This window comes from Homalodisca vitripennis, chromosome 6 (genome assembly GCF_021130785.1).
Source record: "Homalodisca vitripennis isolate AUS2020 chromosome 6, UT_GWSS_2.1, whole genome shotgun sequence".
Taxonomy (NCBI): domain Eukaryota; kingdom Metazoa; phylum Arthropoda; class Insecta; order Hemiptera; family Cicadellidae; genus Homalodisca; species Homalodisca vitripennis.
The window spans coordinates 156,664,989-156,690,280 of record NC_060212.1 but is presented as its reverse complement, the minus strand read 5'-3'; the positions used below and the strand labels follow the sequence as shown (position 1 = coordinate 156,690,280).

Here is a 25,292-nt window from a genome sequence, read left to right as displayed (position 1 = left end):
AAAAAAGTTCAGGATAGCCTACGTTTTCTAGTAAAAGCCTGCATTTTGCCAATAATACCACAAGGTTAAAGAGCACTGTAGCTATTCCAGGAGTAAAGTTGCAAACAGGTTAACAACAGAAAATATTGAAAGAAGATTAACTGTGTTGTTCAACATATAAATGTTTGATGCAATTTTAATTTGTACTGAATCAATTAATTGTTGATGTAGGCATATATGAATAAGACAGTACAGAAACTATTATTCAAATTAATGTTATTGTTTTAAATTAAGAAAACATACAAAACATGTTTGAGAATGATTGTTTTGTAAAGTATGTTGATGATTTTAGCTCACCAACTCTGGCTTACTTCAATGATGATGACGTTCCAGACATATTATTCACCCACATGGTTGGTACAACATATCCTGAATACTTCTTTGCACAGGTAAAATGAGAGTTACAAGGTTCTTGTAAAATCAGTGAGTAACAGTTTAAAAGCTCGTTTTAGTAATAAGACGTCTCCCTCCCCCACTTTTGGACAGTTTACAATTTCAACCACCTTTAGGTATGTGTAAAATATTCCTACCCATCATCTGAGACGTTTTTGATGGATTTTAAAACTATCCTCTCTTTTCTCAGAAATTTCTCCCTTTTTATGTCCGATTTGATCTGTCAATAGAAATTAGAACTATTTAAATAATTATTTCTTTCACTAGATATAGGATGAATCATCTTTTTCCATTACTACAATGTTTTGTTAGTTTTATTCAACTGATATTCATTATAAAATATGGTACTTTGGGATTATACCGACCACACCAGTATGAAGAACACAAAAATATAAATTTATAGAAACAAACATGATAGAACGAAAAAAAAAAACTCTTTAATTACAAAATTACAAACTTACAACGATTATCAATATTGTTAATGGGGTCAGATTCCGTTATATGCCCCCAACGCTTAAAGTTTTTTCAATGAACTTAGAACGTTATAAAACGATGTAGTTGAGTAACAGAACTAACATTCCATCAATCAACAAGCATTTCCAGGTATTGTGATCGGTATTGTTGTCGCTGTTATCTTATCTTTCTCGAGAATCCCGATTACGGCAGGCCACGCGGCATCACATGATTATTTAAGTTTTTTGAACGGTACGTAATTGCCTTTCCATTACAATTCAATTTATATTTCTGATCAGCCCCTCTAGAATTTGATATTTTACTGATAGGTACTATCTCGAGGGATGTTTTTCTTTCGTTGACATCAGCGCAGGGCAGCCGAAGCCCGCGCTGATGGCCGGAGGCACTCGCATTTTGGGTGGCGGAGTGTGATCAAGAATAAAAACAAGTTTTGTGTGTTTTTTTCAATAAAGAGTTTAGTTTTTGTTGAATTTTTATGTTTGGAGAAATGTAGGGGTAAAACACGGAAGTACAAAAAAGCGACGCACCAGCTGAACGAGCGGCGAGACTGCAATCACGTTATCTACTAGACCGCTCGACTTTGACCTCTGTCTGAGGATGGGGAGGGGTTTTGTGATAAGACAATTCTTGTTCTATATTGACGAAATATTGTTCTACGCTAATCTAGTAATCAATAGAAGCAAAATGTCAATAACGATTCATGTCTGGGCATGGTCGGTATAATCCCAAAGTACCTAAAATATCAATATATTAATCAATAAAAATTATCCAAGGCGTATTTTTTAATTAATAATCCAAGACCGCTCGACTTTGACCTCTGTCTGAGGATGGGGAGGGGTTTGTGATAAGACAATTCTTGTTCTATATTGACGAAATATTGTTCTACGCTAATCTAGTAATCAATAGAAGCAAAATGTCAATAACGATTCATGTCTGGGCATGGTCGGTATAATCCCAAAGTACCTAAAATATCAATATATTAATCGACAAAAATTATCCAAGGCGTATTTTTTAAGTAAGTTTGGTTGTTGTATATAAAAATAGTACAAATTTTATTTTTATACATTCTATACTTTAATCTACTTTTTTACATAATTGCTATCAATATTATGTCTTTTACAATATCAAACACAGCTTTTACCGCTTTTTCCATTCAGTTCCATATAAAATAAACAATAATTTGAGACATCAAGAATACCATCCTTTTTACTACATATTAAATAAATTCTTTATTTATTTATCTCATAGATTTTATGAACATTACAATAAAGACCATTGCACGAGAAGACCCCTCGAAGAGAAGAGGCCTGTGGGTGGGACCGACTTCACAGAAAATCATTGGGTTAGCACAGATTTAAAAGATAACAATAAAAAAATAAATGTATAAATATTATTTAGAATAAAACTATTGAATTATACGGAACATAAAAAGTACTAGATCTATATTCTGGCAAAGCTTAAGCTTGATAAATCAAAAAGTGTTGAAGATGATACAAATAAGGACAAGAATGAGAATATTAAATATTGCAAAAATAATGATGGTAAATTGCATAGACAGCATGCTGCATGCACGCACATGCAGAATTCATGCACTATTGTTTGTGACAATTTTTAAATGTTTTATTCGAATTTAAATCTTGAAAAATGGCAAAAATATACCAATTTACGATGTGAGTGACAGTAGGCTGAATAACTCAATAGGTGTAGGTAGGCATGAAAAATTCCCACGTTGAAGCATTAACTAGCAAAAAACAATGAAGGGATGTTTAGGAGATTTTTATTCAAAAAATTGCCTTTGTTAGGAATTATTGTTGACTGTATGACTAATGTTTTGATTCCATCGGAAAAGAAAAATATTGAACTTTTTTGTAATTCCTAAATGTCTTCCTACCTTAAGTAGTTTTGAGAAAAATATTCTTGAGTTGTTTGAATTCAATATTAACTGTTGTCACAGACCACTGTTGTGGATGGCCGCACAGGTGCACCCCTACTAGACCAGCCAATGACTAGTTCTGCATACGTTGAGACCCCTGGGCTCACTCTCAGTGTATCAGGACAAGGGAATGACTTCTTCCTCTACTGGGTAGCTGTGTGCGTCGGTCACGAGGAGACCCAACAGCGCTTTGCCTTCCTCAACAGTTAGTTTACTTCTTATTGTACATACTAATCAATCCATGCATTAGCACAGAACAGTAGATAACTAGGTTAGGCTTTAGGCACCAACAGTGATTTGGATTATTCAACAAGTTTTTCATCTTCTCGCTAACAGGTTTAAATAACACTGTTATATTATTGGAATGTAAAACCAACAGCCCAGATGACTGAAAAAACGACAATTTTCTGAAAGGAACATGAGGGACATTAAAATAAAACTACAACAAAAATCATGGGAAGATCTGATTACTGCTATAGATGCAGACACAGCCTACAAATTGTTTAGTAACACCTTGGGATGATAATAAATTCTGCTTGCCCACTAAAAAAATCTAGAGTAAAAGGAAAAAGGAGAAATAAAATAACAGATGCTGAGGCTGAAAGACTACGTAAAGTTTTTTTACAAGCACAGCTTGTATACAACACTACTGGTCAATTGATTCATAAGCAAGACACTGCAGAAAGCCTATGATTTAAGACTTAAAGATTTAAGGCGTAAAGAAGTAACAGACAAAATTCTTCATGCAGAAAATAAGTCAAAGGCCTTATGGGTAGTAGTAAATAATGAAAGGAAAACAAAAATATCACATAGTCCGAAAGAAATAATGGATCCGGTATTAGGGAAAATTACTGACTCTACCCAGATCGCTGATTACCTAAATTCTAGGTTTGTTTACAGCGGCAGACAAGGCTCTAGAGGCTAATCCAAAACCACCCCTACTTGTACCTGCTCAGAATAATGTTCCAACCCTTAACAGCTCTTTCCTACCACTTCAGACGAAGTAATAAAGATCATATCTTCTTTAAAAACAAAATGTTCTTATGGAATTGACTTGGTATCTTCGAAGCTGCTGAAAATTTTGTGTAATGGAACTGACGGACCCAATAACTCTACTGATAAACCGATCATTCGCAGAAGGGAGGTTTCCAACAAGGCTTAAATTGGCAAAGGTTATTCCCCTTTTCAAGCAGGGTAGCACCTCTGATGCTAGTAATTATCGACCAATATCGCTGATATCAACAATATCTAAAGTTTTTGAAAAGGTGGCCCTGACTCGTCTTGTTACTCACCTCCTGGAAAATAATTTTACTAACTAGTCAGCAACATGGTTTTTATCAAAGGACGTTCTACGTCAACCACTATATTTAGTCTAATAGAACACATTATTGATCAACTTGAAAAATGGCAATACCTGTGCATCTGTTTTATTAGACTTTAGTAAAGGCATTTGACAGCCTTGATCATAAACAACTCCTAACAAAACCGGAAAGCTCTTGAAATTTCTGGAATTTCAGCGAGTTGGTTTGAAGCTATTTGACTGATAGACAACAACTGGTTCAGCTGGTTCATTCGGACAATGGTATGACTTGTTCGGTGAGATCTAGCCTGTCTAACAAACTCGAGAGGCGTACCTCAAGGCTCTGTACTGGGGCCTGTTTTATTTGTACTTTTTACAAATGACCTGCCTAAGTATCTGCAAGAATTTGCTACCACTATTATTACGCGGATGATACTGTGCTTTTATTAAGTAACAAGGGAAACAGAGCCACTTGAAGTGTCAACGTACATAGCACTGAATGTAGCCACTCAGTACTGCCATCAGAACAGCCTGGTACTAAATGAAACAAAAATCGCAACATTTAATAATGGGAAGACGAAAGCTTGAAGCGGGAACTCTACCTAACCATAGATAGAGTAGAAGCTGCCAAGTATCTAGGTGTTATAATTGACACAAGTCTTAATTGGAAACTCTCATGTTGACAGTCTCTGCAGGAAGCTAAGTTCTGGGACTTTATGTAATCCCGAAGAATAAAGACAATTAGTGATGTGCAGACGGCAAAAACTGCTTATTATGCACTTTTTGAAACACATCTTCTTCGGTATGGTATTTTAGTTTGGGGTATATCTAGTTCATTAAAATATACAAAGAACCCTAATCTTACAAAAGAAGTGCATACGAACACTAGCTGGGTTTTGCAGTCTAGAGAGACAGTTTGTAGAGCTGCTTTTGTTGATCACTCAATTCTAACTGTAGTATCACTCTATATACTCATGTAATAACTTATGCCCATGAGAATAACTTCACCCGTGGCCGTGACGTACACCAACACAAACACTCGCTATGCTGCAGGACTTCACTCTTCCCCAACACCATTCTACTCAATTTGAAGAAAAGCCATCCTATATGGGAGCGAAGTTGTTCAACTGCCTGCCTGCTGACATCAAGTCCCAAGAAAACATAAAGAAAACATTGAAGACCTGGCTGTTTGTAACACCCATTCTATTCCATAAATGAATTTTTATCTTGGAGAACTTTTGACATAAACATGTAATAATATTGACACAACTAATATTTGATCTTATTATATTTGTGACGCTAATGCCAATTCTCTATGATTGTTGCAAATAAAGTACATTGTCTAGTGTCTATAATGTTTGATTTATATTAATATCTAATTTCCAATAAGAAGAGAGCTTCAAGAATGTTACACTGTTATAATTAAGTCACTGAAATTTTTATTATTTAATAAACAATGTTGTGAAACCTAAACAGGGAACAAAAATGTGAATGTATCATGTGGCAAGATATCTCAATAAAAATCATCTGCAGACTTTAAATATTGCATGAAACTTCATTTCTACATTGAGAAGAATGAGTTTATGATGTTTCATGTCCAGCCGTGGAATTTGGCTGAGCTTCGTTGAAGGCTTTCACATAGTAGGCTGACACAGTTTTTTTTGTCTGCCAGTGGCATGTAAAAATATCTTTTCTGTATGATGTCTTTCTCTCTGACCGCAGGACGTCTCGAAAATGAAATAAGCTATAGGCTTGAAATTTTGCATGCAACCTTAGTGTAGTCTGTTACACAGCAAGTGGTGTGGCGTACTTCTATCTTGTATATTAAATGGTAAAACCCATTTATTTTCCAATATTAAAAAAACTATAAATAGCATAAAATTTTTCAGGATTGTCTGAGGTCTGAGTTGTATTTTTATTAGTGTACTCTTCTTATTGAGTCATTGAAAATTATGTGCAACCTGAATCAGTCAACACATTAGGGGTTTGTTTAGTGGCTGACTCAATATCATAGAAAGAAGAGACCTCCTTAGCATAATGAAATTTAGCACAGTACTGACTATTCTAATTTTCTTATTTTTGTTGATGGAAAATAAATAAACTTTTATTCATATTTTCACTGCTTTACTGTACTTTTCAGCCTCCTATTTTTAGAGCTTTAGCAAAATTTTGAACTTAGTTATTGTTTACAAACTCTTGAAATATAAAACACTTTTTACCAAGCATACTTCAATGTAGTTTTACTAAACTTTGATGATTAATTAATCCTAATATATTTGTAATTTAATTTGAAATAGTTTTCAATTTAATACACCTTTACAAGTATAAGTCTTGTATATTTGATACTCTATTTTATCTAGTAAAATCATATTTAACTTAAATTTGATGAATTTTGTTGGCATTTTACAATAGATAAAGAGATGGTACTGAAACCAGACATAGTCACAGTAAAATCCTCATAGCTAGCTGTACATAATAAGATTGTATTATTTGTATCTTTAATTATTTCCTTGTTATTTTTCTCTTCTGAATAATAATTGTGTACTTAAAACTAACCACTGACGGTTTAACATATTTTCAGGTACACCAATCAAACAAAGAGTAAAAGCCGATTTGTGTAAACTTCGGTTCAACTCTACTCTGGATATGCGACTGTATGCATTGAGTCAGCACACGGCACCACCTGGCCTGTTAGTGTACTCCTCAGGTAGGACTAGTGTATTGTGTCAGTGTCAAACTCACTTTGCAGAAGTAGGATGGAAGTTTAATATGGCAAATATTTGTATACTATGTGCCACATACTGCCCACCACTACTCCTACATTTTTTCAATTTTGAAAGAATAAAGTAATTTGTATTTCATCATAAAATGTTGTTCATCAAATATATTTATTTTTGTGTGTTTCAAACTTTAGGAAGTGAGAAAGAAATTGATAAAAATGTACAAATATGTGTAAATGAACAAAATATAAAAATTATAGTGTTTCTCAAAAATGGATGTTGTAAATCATTAGGAATAATTTGTAGAAAAAGTCAAAATACACCAAATCAATTATTAATTACTGCTGATTAAAATTTTCCTGTGTTCAGTTATTGTACTAGTTTGCAGAAGATGCATCAGGACAAAGCCCAATATTGTTTCCTTTGTCTGATGACTCCTGTTCAGATGAACATGTAGAATAATCAAATACCCTGTCAATGTAACTTTGAATCCCTTGAAATTGTTTTTCTCAACCAATTTTTATTTACCAAACTGCCTTTTATAATCACAAATTTCTTTATGAAAAGCATTGCAAAAAACAGATATGAAAACACTGTTTGAACCTACAGTTTCACCCCTAGTGCTGAAAATGTAGTTGGACATAAAATGCTGCAAACACCAAAATACAATTATTCCATGAGATTACATGGTCATTATAGTTCTCAAACATACTTGTAGACCAACAAACCAAATCAAATGTGTCTAACTGTAATAAGACATTATGTTCATGTCAACAATAGTTGACACCAGTCCACTAGATTCACCACAACTATAGTTGACTTGGCCTCTAGGGAAGTTACAATAGTTGGTATGTCAAGAATAGTTGACACCAGTCCACTGGATTCACCACAACTATAGTTGACTTGGCCTCTAGGGAAGTTACAATAGTTGGTATGTCAAGAATAGTTGACACCAGTCCACTGGATTCAGCACAACTATAGTTGACTTGGCCTCTAGGGCCTCTAGGGAAGTTACAATAGTTGGTATGTCAAGAATAGTTGACACCAGTCCACTGGATTCAGCACAACTATAGTTGACTTGGCCTCTAGGGAAGTTACAATAGTTGGTATGTCAAGAATAGTTGACACCAGTCCACTGGATTCACCACAACTATAGTTGACTTGGCCTCTAGGGAAGTTACAATAGTTGGCATGTCAAGAATAGTTGACACCAGTCCACTAGATTCACCACAACTATAGTTGACTTGACCTCTAGGGAAGTTACAATAGTTGGTATGTCAAGAATAGTTGACACCAGTCCACTGGATTCACCACAACTATAGTTGGCTTTCCTCTAGGGAAGTTACAATAGTTGGTATGTCAACGATAGTTGGTGTGTCAAGAATGGTTGCTATGTCAACAATAGTTGGTGTGTCAATAATAGTTGGTATGTCAACAATAGTTGGTGTGTCAACAGTAGTAGGTATGTCAACGATAGTTGGTATGTTTATAATTTATGTTTGATTGTGATGATGGTTAATGTGCAACATGTCAGTAATGAATGTGTTAAAACGGATTGGGTTCTCATATTTAAAAAGCAGTAAAATTATCCTCAATGACATTATATTTAAATCTGGTTATGAACAGAGCCTTTTGATTTGTCACTGATATTGAGTCCTTATTTGTTATGTTTGATATATAACAATAAAAGCGTAGTGTCTCATTTCATTCATTAGTATGTTTTGTTAATTTTGTTACATTAAGCGTAGAGCATCCTTTATCAGTGTGAAATAAACCTATTCAACGGAGTATCGAAGGACCCATCACAATGTAATGAAAGATCTTTTACGCAGATGGAAGGATTATCATTTAGATTCAAAAATGAAACAGTCGTTCTTTGGATCAAGAGAACCCTAAGTATCAAGGTCCATATCAAATTTCAAGTCCCTAAGACTTTTCTACCACAGTTAGAAAGACAGAGATGAGCAGATGGACAGGCAGATAGATTGTCCTTTAATCTCAAAAGCAATAATGTTCTTCAGCAATTTTGTTTCTAGATCCTTTCTGTCAAGAGTTGCCGTGTACACACAAGAACATGATTTTGAAGAAGACCCTGTCAAGTCCTTAATAATTCTTGTATCATACAAAGAATAAATTATTGTTTTGATTCTTCAACGTTTATGAATACACTTTATGGTTGTATTTGATGCATGGAAACATCCATTTAAGTATAATCAAGGATACTTATTGTATGTGTTTTTATTGGAGCACAATATTTTTTCAAAAAACCACGCAATTCAAATGATTCCAACAGAATCAGAGTTCACTCATGCTCCTGGCTGTGACAGAGGTGCGCACTAAATTATGAAAAAGTTGTACACTACTTCTTTCATATTTACTTATATAAATATTTATTATCTACTGTCACAAATAATATGTACAATTCAGTTTCGTTGGTGATGTTAGATAATGTTGACTTGTGTGACAGGATCTCGGTGGCCAGAGCAGCACAACAGCAGTTGGGTTTCACCAGCCGAGCCTCAGCAACCAATGTCAAACTTCCACCACAAGGGTGACTCTGTGGAGCATCTCAAGGCGTCCCCGCACCGGTCTCACAGCACCTTCCATCGGCAGCAGTTCGGTGAGTTGCTCACACACACTCAACCTTTCAGGGCCATGGTCATTTTTACATGTTACACATATAACATGCTGTAATTGCTGTAGTACCATCAGTACCACAAGGTTGGTTAATATTTCCCTGACTTCTCTCATTACTTATTTTGAAGCCATCCCACAAGACCTTAGAAGCCTATTTGCGGTTAGTAATAGGTTTCTTCATTCTTTCCGAAGAATAAATTTTGCAAGGTTGGCAAAATTGGATTATCTGTTTTGTAAAGAATAATGTCTGTTTAAATATTCCACCTGGGTCCTTCTCTCAGGGTCGGGAACTCTCTGTGGTGGGATCTTGCCCACACCACAAACATAAGGTCATATTATTAATAAATAACTACTTTTCATTATAATGTTTACTATCGATTAATGTCACTTTAGTGGAAATGAAAACGCGTTCATACAATCAATGATCAACAAGAACCAACTAAACATGAATAATAATCATTATATCTGAGTCAAACATTTTGTCAGGGTTGGATACCCTTGTGTGTTTGTTAACCACCACTTGTGAGGATCTGTTGTCTGATTCAGGTGAAAAGTTTTCAAATAAATAACAATCTCGTTTGTCACAGAACTTTTCTCTGTATTTCCATCGTTTTTCATGTAATCTGTAGCGAATTCCTCATAACAGTTCCAAAAACTGTTGTGTATTTCCGTTTTACTTTTATCAGTTTCATTGTTGTTTCTTTTCTTACGAAGTGGAGAAGAATCATCATCGGTACTACTTGACTCATCACAACTCATTTTCAGAGCTTCTAAAAAAATTTTCTGTCTGAACTAATCCTAGAAAACCAGTCTGAAAACAAGAAAAGTGGCAACCAGATATTTGTAATTTTCATCGAATTGGAACAGTTTTTAAGCTCTTCTTGTTGTGATGATCTCATTCTAGTTAAATTTGGTGTTCTATTTGAAGTTTCTTCTTTCTCAAGGTATTTAAATAATGTTGCAAAATGTGGAATCACTTCGGAGATACAGGAAATACCTGTACTGGTTATTTTCCTAATCTCTTTGAATAGTTTAAAGAGTTTGATGCATTGATCCATTAACTCCCACTGAGAAAGTGTCAAATTGTTTAAAGATTCGTGATCCGTAATATAGAAAGAGTCAGCTCGCTGTTGCTCCAGCTAATAATCGCTCCATTAAATAATAGATCGAATTCCAGCATGTGCTTACATCTTTTACTAGTTAGTGGTTTGGCGAGTTATGTTCTTAACGAATTGATTTAAACTTGTTGTGCTATTACAAAGTGTTTAAAATGAGTAACAATTCATTTCGCAGCAGCTATCTTCTGTGGTATTTCAGTTTTAGACTTTGGCGATTCTTTGATAGTTACAATGAATGAATAAAACACTTTCCATGATCATAGTCTGCGTCTTGTACATATTTTGTCATATTGGGCATACTGTCATGGATAAGTAAGTGGATCTTGGGGTCTAGGGAATGGGCTTACCTTAGTTCAGGTGATCCCCAAAGAATTGGGAAAGTATCTCCCCAACTCAATTGCCACCCAAGACCAATGAGGGATCCTAATCCCTCAGTCCACTGCTGGACTATGAGCCTCCTCCACATTAGTAATAAAATAATACATAATAATATTTAAAAACTTTATAGACGGCTTATTTAGCTTATTAAAACTGATGTTACAAAAGTATTAAATTTGTTCGAATGTAGAAATAGAAGCGCTTTAGGATAAATTTTGGAAGCCCAGAGATTCGACCGCGTAAGTCTGTAGGTACTTTGTTAGAAAACTACTCGTAGTTAATTAACGAAAAGCTGAAGATAATAAAAAAAATATATAATTAGAAATAGTATTATTTTTATTTTATTTCTATCAAATCTGTCAACAAAATAGTAAGAGCTACATTACATTTACCAATTACAATTTACCAATTAGTAATTACATACTACGTAAATTATAACTAAAATTGTGTGTTACCTGCTTAATATATAATACATACAGCATAATAATATATAAGTAAAATATATAGTAAGAATATTTTACTTACTTGCTTCTTTTCTTCTCCACTCCACGAGACCTTGTTACATAGTAAACACACAGTCAATTTATTATCTGTACTAAAAATCTCATAATATTCCCAAGTGGCTGATTTCTTATTAGAAGATGCCATTCTGTAATTTTTGGCAAGCAAACAGTGATATTTTAACACAAAATTAAACAAATTATGCGTGTAGTGACACGATGTACATGGAAATGAAACAAATACGCCTGCTTCTATCACACTGAGACAAGTCACATCCTGTCATGTGCGAAATGCACATCTTATGCTGAACATTCAGTGCTTTGGCCAAGTACATAGCCGAATATTTGGTATTCAGTCAAATCACTATTTGTGTCATCTCTTATCTAAATTAATAACCTAATCTAATTAATATATATATATATATATATATATATATATATATATATATATATAGATGATTTTAAAAGTAACCCACCACATATACATTGTATATTCAGTATACATCAATAAAAAAAATGTATAAACCTAGGAGCACAAGAGTTACCGATAAGCCTAGAAGAGTACGAGAGATTTCCCCAGAGAAGGCCTCATGCTGAGTGGCATCCGCAGGAGTCGGCTTACGGCAACTCTCTGGACCTTCAGAACAGAAGGTATTGGTCACGTTTATAAATAAACTTTTCTGAACTAATTGACTTGATTTGGAAATCTAGTTTTATGTGAAGGTGATCAAGAAAATAAGTTTGTAACTCAATTACAGTCAACTCCCCAGTTATGTGGGAGAGAATTAGCTATGTCGTGGATAAAATGACTCGATAAAATATAAAAATTTAGATCCAGATGATTGTCATCTATGGTGCATTGGAAGTGTGAGATAAAGACAATGTTATAGACATCAAGCCATTGTGGCAAAATGATTGGTATTTTCAGCTCTCCTTATCCATTCAAGTAAATTGATCCAATGTCTTATTTTTTACTTTAGCTTCAAATATTTATTATAGTCACATGTATTATTAATAATTATTAGTTAGGAGTTTTACAACTATATATTCTTTTCCTATTTATTTTTTCGTTTAGGCATTCATTATCTGTTTTCAGATGTATCTCTTACATTGAATGCAGTTCCGGACCATTCATTTATTAAAAATGTTTAAACAACTCATAATACTTTGAAGAGCAATTCACAAGCTCAGGTTTTTATAAATCATAAGTTGAGAGCTATAATGATGACTGTATATCAGCTTCACAAGCTCAGGACCAAATAAGATAATTGCGAGATTATATTATTTCGGAACTATCTTAGTTCTGATTTATTGACATGAGAAATCTAGGGAATTTCTTGTCCTCAGATTGGTAGCAGTCGGGCCGGTTGTAGAATCCATTAATTCTTTTTGCAGATGACACTACAAGTTTAAGTTATAGAGCAGATTTTATCTATCTCAAAATTTACTAGACAACTTGAGTTTAATATATATCTGGCTTAAGAATATCAAACTTTCATTAAATATCTCAAAACCATCAATATTGAACTTTTCACTTTATCATAAATACTGTTGAACAAATAGAAATAACATTCTTTGAAAATAAATTAACTTGCTCTACAACTTAAAAATGTATTGGTGTTATTTTAGATGACAATTTGAGATGGGAAAATCACATCAATCATTAATTCAAAAATCGATTTCAGCATGTTATACAATTGGAAAAATTAGAGATCTGACTGATCTAAGAATGGTAAAAATCGTTTATTTTTGTTATTTTGAAATTTAATACAATTTTACTGTAACATTTAATTAATTTAAATTAGTATATAAGTTTCTTATCTATTAACAAGCCCTACATCATTGTAACATGTCTTAGGCTAATAAAAAATTCCATTTCATTGTTTTATTGACAAACTTTACAGTCCTAACTTAGGGTGTGGGGAAAGAAAATTAATCACTAATGATTCATTTTGCTTTTAGTATAGTTGAAATGTATTATACTAGCTTGTATATTTTTATAAATAATGTTTAAGTTACGATGACTTAGTTAAACTTGTAGTGTCATCTGCAAATATAACAATAAATGTGGTTATATTTTAATTATATTGGGCAGCTATATACCCTGGCTAAAAGTAAAGCTATTATATTTTCATGTGAATACTTAAGGGCACTTGCAATAAATAATTTTAATTTCTTAAGCAAATTAGTTGTACTGTACTAAGCTTTACATACACGATTACATTGCAGCCCAGTGCTATCCAACATCTAGAAACCCCAACAAAGATTAGAGAAAATAGTTGGAATCATAACAAATTACTAAATACCATCTTAATTGGGTACAACTAGTTAAATATTATGCCTCATTAATTACTTACCTATCTTGATTACTAAATTTTGTGCAAAATAATGTAATATTTTATACACATATAGATATAGTCCTACTTCAATATTTTACCCACTTATCTGATTCCTTTAAAAACCCCTTGTTATTTGCCAGGATGTACTATTATAAGACTTAAATATTTCCTTTCTCCTTTCAAAGTCAGGCAGTTCAAGCTTGAGTAACCGAACGTTTTTTGCAGCTTTATTCACCTCAACTCCTCCAAGGCTTACATTGTATGTAAAGGATTACATGTATGTGTGATTAAACCCCCTAGGCTTAAAATTTCTTATATTACGGCTGTAATGGGTTTTCTGTTATACATTTGGGGCACCTTATCTGCCTCACTCTTTATACGAATATATGTATATATATATATATATATATATATGTAGAAAAAGGCCAACATATTAATATTAATTAACTATATTTCGCTTTTCGCGTCTTCAGGTCAAAACAACATAACAAAACACATAAAATAATTAAAAACATACATGTAAACAGATAAATAAATGAATAAGCATAATATTCTTGAAATGATAAACATATGTTCAAACTGTGGGTGTAAAGATGTGATGAGTGTTCAGATGATTTAAATTTATCGAAGATTTAATCCATAGGGAAATTTAGATTTTGTGACAATTTGACATGCTTGTTCTAAATTTCTTAATTTTGATGTATTTGAATTATTTTTTATTGATCGTATTGGTTTTACTGTATATAAATTTTCAAAAGATTCTTTGTGTATTTTACTATGAATGACTAATGGTTTTGATTCATCATTATGCTTAAAATCATAACGGTGACCTGTCATTCTTATTCTTAAATTATTTGTTGTAGAGCCAATGTAGTCTTTAGGACATTTTTTACACTGAATTTGGTATACTACATTTTTTGTATCACATGTCAAATTTCCAATAATTTTGTATACTTTTTTAGTTGAACTACTTTCGAATTTTGATGACTCTTGTATTTGATTGCACACCATGCATCTTGATTTATTACATGGATGTGCTCCTTTAAATTTATTTTCATTTTCCACATCAGAATCAGCTGGTAATTTTGGTTTCGATATAATGTCCTTTAAGATAGGAGGTCTTTTAAAAACAATACGTGGAATACATTTTAGAAATGAGTCTGTCAGTGGAGAATTTTGAAGAATTTTGTAAGCTACTTTAAAAATGTTATTAATTTTGTAAAGACCAGGATGATATTGTGTTTTATTTTATATATATATATTTATATTTATATATATATATATATTTTAACTATATATATATATATATATATATATATAGTTAAAATAATAGTTTAATTTCTTTTTTACGTTTTTCAGAAACTACTTATATGCTCAAAAAGCTTTTATAATAAAACATTTTGTCCATATTTTTGTATGTTTTAGAACACAAGATATGGAAATAAAACCACTTTGATTACAGTGATGTGGGTCTGATGATGTTTTCATTTAGAACAGAAGGCCTCACATAAAAAAAATTTAACTATTATTGGAGTGTTTGTTTTTAAATTAATTAATTAATAATTATTTGTGGTGAGGAGTCTGTTTGCATTCCTTAAATTTTACAGTTTAGAAATATTTGTTTTTGTAGTTAAAGTTAATTAATGTGTGGACAGGTTTTCGAATTTGGGCATGTACAGCAACATTCTCAATGAGGGATTGCCAGAGCTGGAACCAGGCTTTGGGCAGGATGGGGAGGAGGTTCCTCAGCTGTATCCTCCTGGGACTTTGGGGAGAGATGAGAGGGAAGACTCCGAACCCAGGATCCGACGCAGCATCGTCAGTAGAGGACTACCTCACATTGGATCTGCTGGTAAGCATCATTGGGGGAGGAATTTTTTATTGGAAAATTATAAAGATAAAATAAAACTAGATAATATAAAGACTTTTCATGAAGGTCAACAACCCACAGGGATTAAAATGGGGTGCAACACTTGAAGAACTATATTTTAGCTTTTCAACTTCCCAATGTCCTAGAACAGTGGTCCTCAAATGGGCCATGTCCGGACCACAAACTCGTTTGGAACGGCCCACAATACAGTTTTTGAGTAATATGTAAAATACAGTAAAAATGCGGATATTGCAGTAATCAATTACCAAATTTTTGAAATTAATAACATAAGCTTTTATTCATTACTCATTATTATTCAGACTGAAGTGAGTCTAGCAAGTGAGTTTGAGTATCAGTATTCGATTGTACTGAATTAAACACCAGCCATCCCCCACTAACTACCTGGCTGGTCAACACACCAATTTCCCTCCAGATTGGGCTTGCCCGGCCAGGTCGCCTGTCTTTCTGTCAGTCATCGGCTGCCAGTGAATATTAATATAGTGCTGTTTTACAAACTGCAGTTTTATTGTGTTTAATGTGCTGTTTGGTGATGTTGCAAGTTTTATAAGTGAGTTACAGTTTAGCAACTGCTACAATGGAAGAGAAGACAGTGAGAATAGTCAGTTCTTATCAGAATGGACTGATAAATATTAGTTCATAGTACCAAACTGAATTGAGGCCTTACCCGTTTGTTTGATTTGTCAACAAAAAGTATCTGTGGTTAAAAGTGTAAACTTTAAACATCACTTTCACCGAGACCAAACACAAATCATTTTATACAAAATTTCCAATTGCCAGCAATTTACGCAAATCAAAAGTTGATTCCTTATGTGCCAGTTATTCAACTTTCAATCAAATGTTGAATTGATGTATGGTAACATAAGAAAAATTTGCAGAAGCCTCTTTGCGCATTTCATGGACTCTCGCCAAACATATGAAAGTTTTTACTGATGCAGAAATAGTAAAAGAATGATTGTTGGCGAATGGAATACGTTATTTGAGAATAAAACAGGATGTTATTGGCACTATTAGTCGCATTCCAGTTTCTGCACCCACAACTACCAGAAATACAAAGGTGTTTGCAGATGAAAATAATAAAATGTTAAAACAAGTTTTAGTAGGCACAGATAGTTTTCCATTGGCCTTAAATGAGTCATGTGATAACTGACACAGCCCAGCTAGTAGTTATTATGAGATTTTTAGACAATGCTGAAGAGCAGTTCGTTGAAGAACTGTTAACTATCATATCAATGGAAGGTTACATTTATGGATAAGACTTGCACAATGTTTAATGGAAAATGCAAATCTGGATTTGAAAAAGATAATATAAGCAGCAACATATGGAGTTCGAGCAATATGCTGGGACAAACAAAGGCTTGGTTGGTCGAATAATAAGCGATCTGGGATTTAATTAAGCTCTGCTCTTGAGCGTGACAGTTCTTCAGCTTCTTTTGCAGTTATTGAAGATATAAAACTGTTTCTGTCTTAAAGTGAAGGTGAAGAAAATATTGCAAGTAAGTATTTAGGCTTCTTACTTGACAAAGAACTGAACGTAGTGATGATTGCCTTTCTAACAGATGTATTCAAACATTTGAATCTAATAAACTTTATGTTACAAGGGAAAGGAATGCTTGTGTGTTAGAAGTTAGGAGCTTTTCAAATACAATTGGTATCTGGTGTGAGGATATCACTGATTAACAGATGCACTTATCTATCTGAGCTGAATCTGTTGATAGTGATATCGAACCATTAGAAACTTTTTTTAAATGATTTTGGGGAAAATAAGAAATGTACAAGTTCTAAGCAACTGCTTCTCTTTACAACTTAATGGTGAATAGAATAGTGAAGCAGCGCAGGTTTTTCACTCAAGAAAAGCTGCCTTACAAATGGAGATTAATGACTTTCAAGAAGACATCATTTTTAAAGAAATTATTATTCAGACCAGAAGTAGTTGCTTTTGCACTGAAGAGGTCCCACCATCCGCGTTTTTGCATTCTTTATTTTCTTACTGCTATGTTAGTTGAATATTTTGCTGCTAGATGGTTCTAGTAGTCATGCGACATACAGACGGGTTGCCCTGCCTCGAATTCTATTACAGTGGGAGTGGCAGTGGCTTCTAATTGGCCAAACACTGTCTAGCAGGCGTGGCCCCGCGCCTTTCACAAAGTCATTGACGGGAGCTCCCGTCAAGGCATCTAGTCAGTTAGTTAGTGAGAAGCGTCCAGTACATGTACATGTATTTCGGTTATCGCTAATTTTCTGTTGTGTCCTATTCTTTTTAAAGTAAATTATTAATATTATATACAGCAGTGTCCATTGTTTATTTATTTTTTTTACAATTATTCGTGTGAATGGCGAATCCAGACGATTCGGAATTTGAAGATTTGGTAATTCTGAGCAATTACTTGGTCAACCCTAAACTTTTTCATATTTTACTACGGTCATAAGGATGTTATCAGAAAGCAAGAAATATAATTCAAGCCCCACAAGGCCGTCCTACAGGTTGCTGAGCGATAAGAAGGTTCAAAGTCCACGCGATAACAGTGGCTTGCGGGAGACGCACAGAATGCCAGTTGTGACAGCCCACCACCAAATAAACACTCTTTGTCTACTTTTGTATTTTTCTAATTTTATTAGTTTGTAATATAGTATATGTTTATCTGTAAAACTGTGTTTCATTCCCCTATTTACTGAATAAATGATAAAAAAATTAGTGACAACTACACTGCTATTCTACGATATTCTCAAAAGTTAAAAATTAGCCTAGGAAATCCAAAAAGGGCTAAACAAATTATTTACCGGTAAATAACTCTATTTTGACATACAGAAACGAAAATAAATTTCACTTTACACATTGGAAATTTAAAAAAATTGTAACTTTATCAAGGATCAGGTCCAATTTTTCATGACGCTTAAAGGGTTAATTATGACAATAACGTAAACTCTACTATGGCATGTGATTACATGCTGATAATTTTGTTTACATTATTGCCCAAATTTCTGTTCCAAATGTTACTAAACGTGGAGAGCTAAAGTGTTGTATTTGTTATCTGATTCAAAAGGGAATTGGAACGTAATTTGTGTACTATTTTGGATGAAGACATGGTACGTTGTGTGTGTTATGTCAGGTGCTTTAGTGCCCTCTCTGGATGGTGGGGGTGTGGATGTGGTGTTGACCACTCACTGGCTGCCGGCGTCTAGCAGTGTATACATCAGGCTGCCAAGGGACGAACAGTGCATCCAGGAGCGCATGGCCAGGATCTCCCCAGGTTAGTGTCTGGCTTCCGGAATGCAGTTAAATCATTAAGTAAGGAATGCTAATAAAACAATTTACACAAGAATCAAGAATTTTATTGCCACTGATCTCTTATAAGAAATAGACATTGTCAATCAATTAAAAGCTACAAATATACCACTGAGTAATTTGACATTACTTACAACGTTAATAAAATTAAACATAAAACAAGTATCCATCACTTAATTGGAAGAAATTATTTAGAATTAAAATCAATACAGATATTGTCTTCTAGACATTCATTTATTGAGTAATGAAGGTGATTCATTAACCAGCCAAGAGTATTTTGTTTAAAATTATTGAAAGACGTGGTGTGAGCAATATCAGGAAATTTATTAAAAATTTGAACAGATTTATTTTGAAAGAAGTTCCTAGTTTAGTAAGATGGTGTTCGGGAATGTCAAGCTTAGTTTTATATCTGGTGTTATCTGAATACCACCCGATATCCTGCCTGGTAAAAAAACGGGTGTGTATTAATTTTTTCTATGTAGTAAAATATGTAGTAAAATAAACTTGTCAAAATCATGTATATCAGGATCTAGATGCAAGGTTAAGATAAGATAAATGGGGAAATCTCGGAAAAGTTTGATGTAAGCACAGGCGTAAGACAGGGGGATGGATTGTCCCCATTGCTATTTAATTTAGCTTTAGAGGAAGCATTACAAGAAGTAAGACAAACAGAAGCTGGAATTACAATAGGGACCAAAATAAATGTTCTTGCATTTGCGGATGATGTTGCAATTATAGCGAAGAGTAAAGAAGAGCTGGAAGTGCTGGTCGCAAAACTCCTAAACCATACACAAAAAGTTGGTTTAAGCATAAATGAAAAGAAAACCAAAATAATAGAGTGTGGGAGAACAACCCAAATAAACAATGATAATAATATAGAAATAGAAGGGCACAAATTTGAAAAAGTAAACAACTTCATTTATTTGGGAGTAATGCTGACGAATAATAATGAAGAAGGCATGGAAATACAACAAAGGATAAATGCAGCACACAGAAGTTTATCAGCATGCCACAAGCTATTAAGCTCTCGACTACTATCACACAAAACCAAACTCCGTATATATAAAACCATTATAAGACCAGTTCTGTTATATGGCTCAGAAAACTGGGTGTTAAGTAAAAAAACAGAAAAACGTTTGATAGTATTTGAGAACAAATTACTGAGAAAAATCTATGGGCCAACCCTTGAAGATGGAGAGTGGAGGATAAAACATAATGTAGAGTTGAGGCAACTATATATGGACCCAGACATAGTGGCCGAGGTGAGAAGTAGGAGAATGAGATGGGCTGGCCATTTACTAAGGAAGGACGACAACTCCTTAGTCAAGAACGTCCTTGTAAACAATCCGGAGGGCAGAAGACCACCAGGAAGGTCCAAGTTGAGATGGCAAGACCAGATCAGAAGAGACATAAGAAAACTGGGAAGAAGGGAAGAAGAGGCAATGGATAGAGAGATCTGGAGGCAGTGTGTTGGCGAGGCAAAGTACCACCTTGGGTACCAAGAGCCACGGCAGTAAGTAAGTAAAATATGAAATATGTATTTTATGATTAATTACTGTAAGAATCGTGGTCTGTATAAAAAGTGCTCATAAAAATGTTTGCAGTTCCTTAAATCTATCTGTTAAATTTGTTTGAACAATAATAGCTTTTACTGTAGAGGGGTTTAGTTTCGGTAAGTAGCACTTGCAGAAAATGCTCGGAACTTCACAAAAATTTTAGTTGTAATTCACAGTTCAAATTCAAAATGTTAATCGTTCTTGTACAGATATTACAAATGCCTTGTCAACTAAGACAGCAAAGTAATGATTATTTTGGATTTCTATAATCATGGACCTCAAGATAGATTGGCCTGGTGTATCAACTACTTTGTTTTGAATTTCATGTAATATCCATTTACATCTGGAATGTCTCATCCATTTCTTTATTTTGGGCTGATGAACGTCTTTTCACAAATTTGTAATTGTTAAAACAGTGATGAGTTATCCTCATGACCTTGAATACCGAACCCTTGACGACCAATCAATTTTATTGTTGTAAAAATGCACAAAATATTATGTGCAGTATTGCCAACCAGTTCAACCAGAAATACTGTCATATTTGGTTTACATGCAACTCATAATGTGCTTTACTTAAGAGCATGAGTGTTTTTGTCTGTATGAAACCTTTATAACATATTTTTTCAGTTGTACAAACGGACAGATATTAAGCTTCTTTTTTTTCATTTCATTAAACCTTCAGCTGCATTATAAATGTATTAAACTCAATGTAACTATATGTTATAAACCTTGATTTTTAATAGTACATTTTATCTCCCTGGTTTCCACCAGATGGTAATCAATACAAAGTGGAAAAAGAAGAACTGCAAGATGATGGCTGGGGAGTTGCTGGCATATTGTTCTTTTCAATGTTTGTTTGAATCGTGGTTTTTCAAGAAATACTTCGTTTATTTCGTATTTGTGTTTAAACTCAGATATAAATGATAACACACACAGACACACACAAAAAAATATTTGTTGCTAAATCGGCAGTGGTCGGAAAAAATAAAAGTTAATTGCATTAGATCACGGTAGACAAACAATATACCATACAGGGTGTTTAGATTGTAGCAGCGCATGCATTAACCAGATCAATAAGGTGGTTTTAGAGTTATTTTTTACTACAATAATAATAATCCAATTTCTTAATTACCAACACTAAGTTTTATTTTCATAAAAGTAATAGTAAAACAGTAATGTATTTTCATTTTTATGTGAAGTTTACTGATATAAGTATTATTTGTTCGTTAATGTAATCAAAACTTCAAACACTGTACATTTTTATTTGACTTTTGAACATTTTTATGTAAACTTTAACTTCAGAGATATTGGTGGGGCTAACCTAACCAAAAACAAAATTGGGCCCCTGCCACTCCTTATGAAGTTGGCTGCTATGTGCTTGGATGTAACTAATAGGGTTTGTGCCCAAGCCTGAACTAAACTAATAAAAGAGAAATAAATTTACCGTAGAAAAATATACATCAAGACATTGTATTTTGTTGGCAAGTAAAATTCAATTGTTATAAGAGTTGAACAATTGTATAAAATGACAAGTTCTGTTACCTAGATTTTTCAATATCAGAAGTACGTATTAATTAATATTAGAGATGTAGCCTTGAAAAGTGTTTTTAATATGTATGATACAATATATCATATTGTATCATATTACATAAAATTCCTATAAACACTGAAGATTTTTATAAAGAATTAAACATTATTAAATACATAGCCCAAAATAATGGATATAAACCAAGCATGATTGATATACTAACGAAGAACTACAGAAAGAAAGAAAATAAGAATAAAGAGATATCAAATACATTCAATCAGACTACCTTGGTAAACATTGTCACAAAATTAACAAATCATTTTATAAACAAGGATATCAATTGGCTTTCAAAACCTCGAACAACCTTGGAATTCTAATCAAAAACAAAAGCAATTCAACAAACAAAAATCAAAATTCAAAATTCAACAATAGTGGAGTATACAAATTAAATTGCAACGATTGTCAATCCCACTACATTGGACAAACCGGCCGATCCTTCAAAATTAGATTTAATGAACACATAAAAGCATTGAAAACATCGTCAAATTCAAAATATGCAGACCAATTAAATAACACTGGCCATACATACACTAACATCGAAAACAATCTTGAAATTTTACACACAAGCAAAAAAAGTCGCTTATTATCTACTTTAGAACATTTTGAAATCTACAAAAGTGCCAAAATTAATCAATATATTATTAAATGACAAAGATTTTCTTACAAAAAATGTATTATTCGATAGACTTTTAAACAATATACATTGATCACATAAAAATTAAATACAACAAATTTAGCCACCAAGGTAGTGAAAAAACACATGACAAATTGGTTTTAATTGTTTATTTTCATAACTTAACCTTTGTACCTGAAGATGAAATCAATGATTTCGAAATGTACATACTAACAAAAATAAAAGTTTACAAAAAGTGTTAAAAGGTTTATTTATATTGTATCATACATATTAATTAATATCTCGTGTATTTTGGTGTAGCAAACATAGTAGAGTTACCATTCTGATTTTTTCAGCAATTTCACTGACAGTAACCTGTCATCTGTTCCTTAAAAGGATTAAAAACGATTCAATTTTGATTCTGTATAACAAAACATTGTATACATTGTCTCAACCTACACCTTCCAGGACCTTCTAGTAATTTGTAAGAGATATAATTTGCATCTACTACACAAAGGAACACATTAATGAAAATTTCATTGTGTCTTATAAGTAAAGAAACATTCTCATAACAAAAGCAAAGCTTTTTCATTAATTTTGCCAGCAATACTGATTTGAAATAGAAATGAAAGGTTCAGAAAGGGAAAAATATACAACAGAAGGTAAGGAAATGGTGGATATAAAATGGGGCAATATAGACTCTCTTCTTACTTGCATTTCAATCTGCTTTATTGTGCTCTTTTCTTTGTGTGTTGAGCTGCAACTCCACAGCTTATTTTATTTTTCCATGGTAATTGTGATAATGTGCTAAGTTTTAAACGGGGGCTTCAACTGTTCCAGAAAAGTATGATGATCTGGAGGTGTTGAGAGCAACTGTGGAAGAGCAGTGTCTGCTGGAACGAGGGGTTTCTCGAGGGGCCAACACTTCCCCGCCAGCCCCACCCAGCCAGTTGACCGTGTGTCGCCTGCGGCTGACTTGTAGCTGTGATGCAGTATCTCCACCTGCAGAATTGTGTGCTCGCGTATTGCCATATGCCGCACAGAGCTGGCCGCAGCGCGGGCCCAACGTCTTCTTCAGACCACATTCCGACGAGCATCCCGTACTGGCTTAGTGACCGTATCTTATGCTTCTATTGTATTTGCACAGTATAATATTTTTATAATTTTGTCTAACCTAAGCTACTATTTGCAACATGGAAACATGAGAACAAGTCTTTCAATTTTAAATTTAGTGATGTTACTTATTTTGGACTTTTAAATTTACAGTATGCACTCTTTAGTTACTGTACATTTTTGTCTGGTGTAATATAATATGATTTCTGAGGATAATAGGAAAATTTACATGAAGTGGTGGATAGTATGAGGTATTAAAATAAGGTCTTTTCTGTTGATGCACACTATAACATTTACAAAACTCACTCTTTACAAACTCTTTATCAGTGGGTCTGACTTTTATTCATTTATTTTATTAAAATCGTTAGGAAAATACATCAACGTGTAAGACTGCTATTGATCTCTTCAAAGTTAAAACCAGGCACAAAGTAAACTTCCTCTTGTAAGCCAAATCTACATTATATAGTGTGGAATAATTTATATTGAATTGAAAATAATGTAGCAATTTAATAAAACCTTTTTCTGTTTAGCCAAAACACATTTCATTGTTTTTTAAAGCTTTTGGGGTTTTTAAATATTGTAACTGATCTCATCAGCAGTGGAACTATGGCAGTTTAAATTTTTAATAAATATTATAGTTGAGTATTTGTAAATATTTATTAAAATATATTAATTCGAAAACAATAGGTGTATTGTTTGTGTATTATACCATCTTTTAACCCTTTCAAGATGGAGCACAGTAAAAAAACTAGGTGAATATACAAAATTCTAGTGCTCAGAACCAGCTGATTTATGAGAAAGAGGATGCTCAATGACCAGGCTCAATATGCAACCTTTGCAAGGTGATTTCAAAAAGTATCCAGCCTAAATCTGGAAGATGTTTACTCATCAACATATTTTAACATGTGATCTCCTTAACCCATTGCGGATCACTGACGAGCTGGGCTCGTCACGCAGCGGCCGGGCCTAATGGCACGATGACGAGCTCAGGTTCGCGAAAGCGGTCTGCTTTTAAGTTTCCCTCCAAATAGTTCTATTAATGTCTGATAGATCAGGTGATCGTCTTCACTTGTCAACTAAGAGTGTTTAACAATGGTCTACGTTTAGAGTTTTCAAAAGTTTTGTAAATATCCTACAGATCGCAATCGTATATCGAAGTTGAAAAATCATTCATACGAGTTTTACTCTCTGCTTTTTAGCGCTTCTGATTGGGTGTTTTCTTCAGTTGTTATTATAATACTTTTGAGTTTAGTGACACAGAACTAAACGACGCAGAAGTACATGTTGGCGGGTTTAGTCTAGACAATGGCCCGGATGTTGTAATCGCTTCGCACGAGCCGCTTTATTTAGACATGATTCAGACATCATCCCTGCCACCCCGGAACCTTGCTCGCGTGTTATCATTCCTACACGACAG

General features: G+C 33.6%; 1 protein-coding gene across 2 annotated transcripts in view; it reads left to right on the top strand.

Moving 5' to 3' along the window:
- Nucleotides 1–24,236, top strand: part of LOC124365050 — a 55,132-nt gene extending 30,896 nt beyond the window's left edge. For both annotated transcript variants that reach the window (XM_046820956.1, XM_046820955.1), the window contains exons 8-15: nt 332–428; nt 2,861–3,044; nt 6,721–6,846; nt 9,327–9,479; nt 12,023–12,143; nt 15,487–15,683; nt 18,830–18,970; nt 23,603–24,236. In XM_046820956.1, the coding sequence (XP_046676912.1) occupies nt 332–428; nt 2,861–3,044; nt 6,721–6,846; nt 9,327–9,479; nt 12,023–12,143; nt 15,487–15,683; nt 18,830–18,970; nt 23,603–23,874 (1,291 nt within the window). In that variant the 3' untranslated portion in view covers nt 23,875–24,236. The remainder of the gene's footprint in view (nt 1–331; nt 429–2,860; nt 3,045–6,720; nt 6,847–9,326; nt 9,480–12,022; nt 12,144–15,486; nt 15,684–18,829; nt 18,971–23,602) is intronic.
- Nucleotides 24,237–25,292: the final 1,056 nt, after the last annotated feature.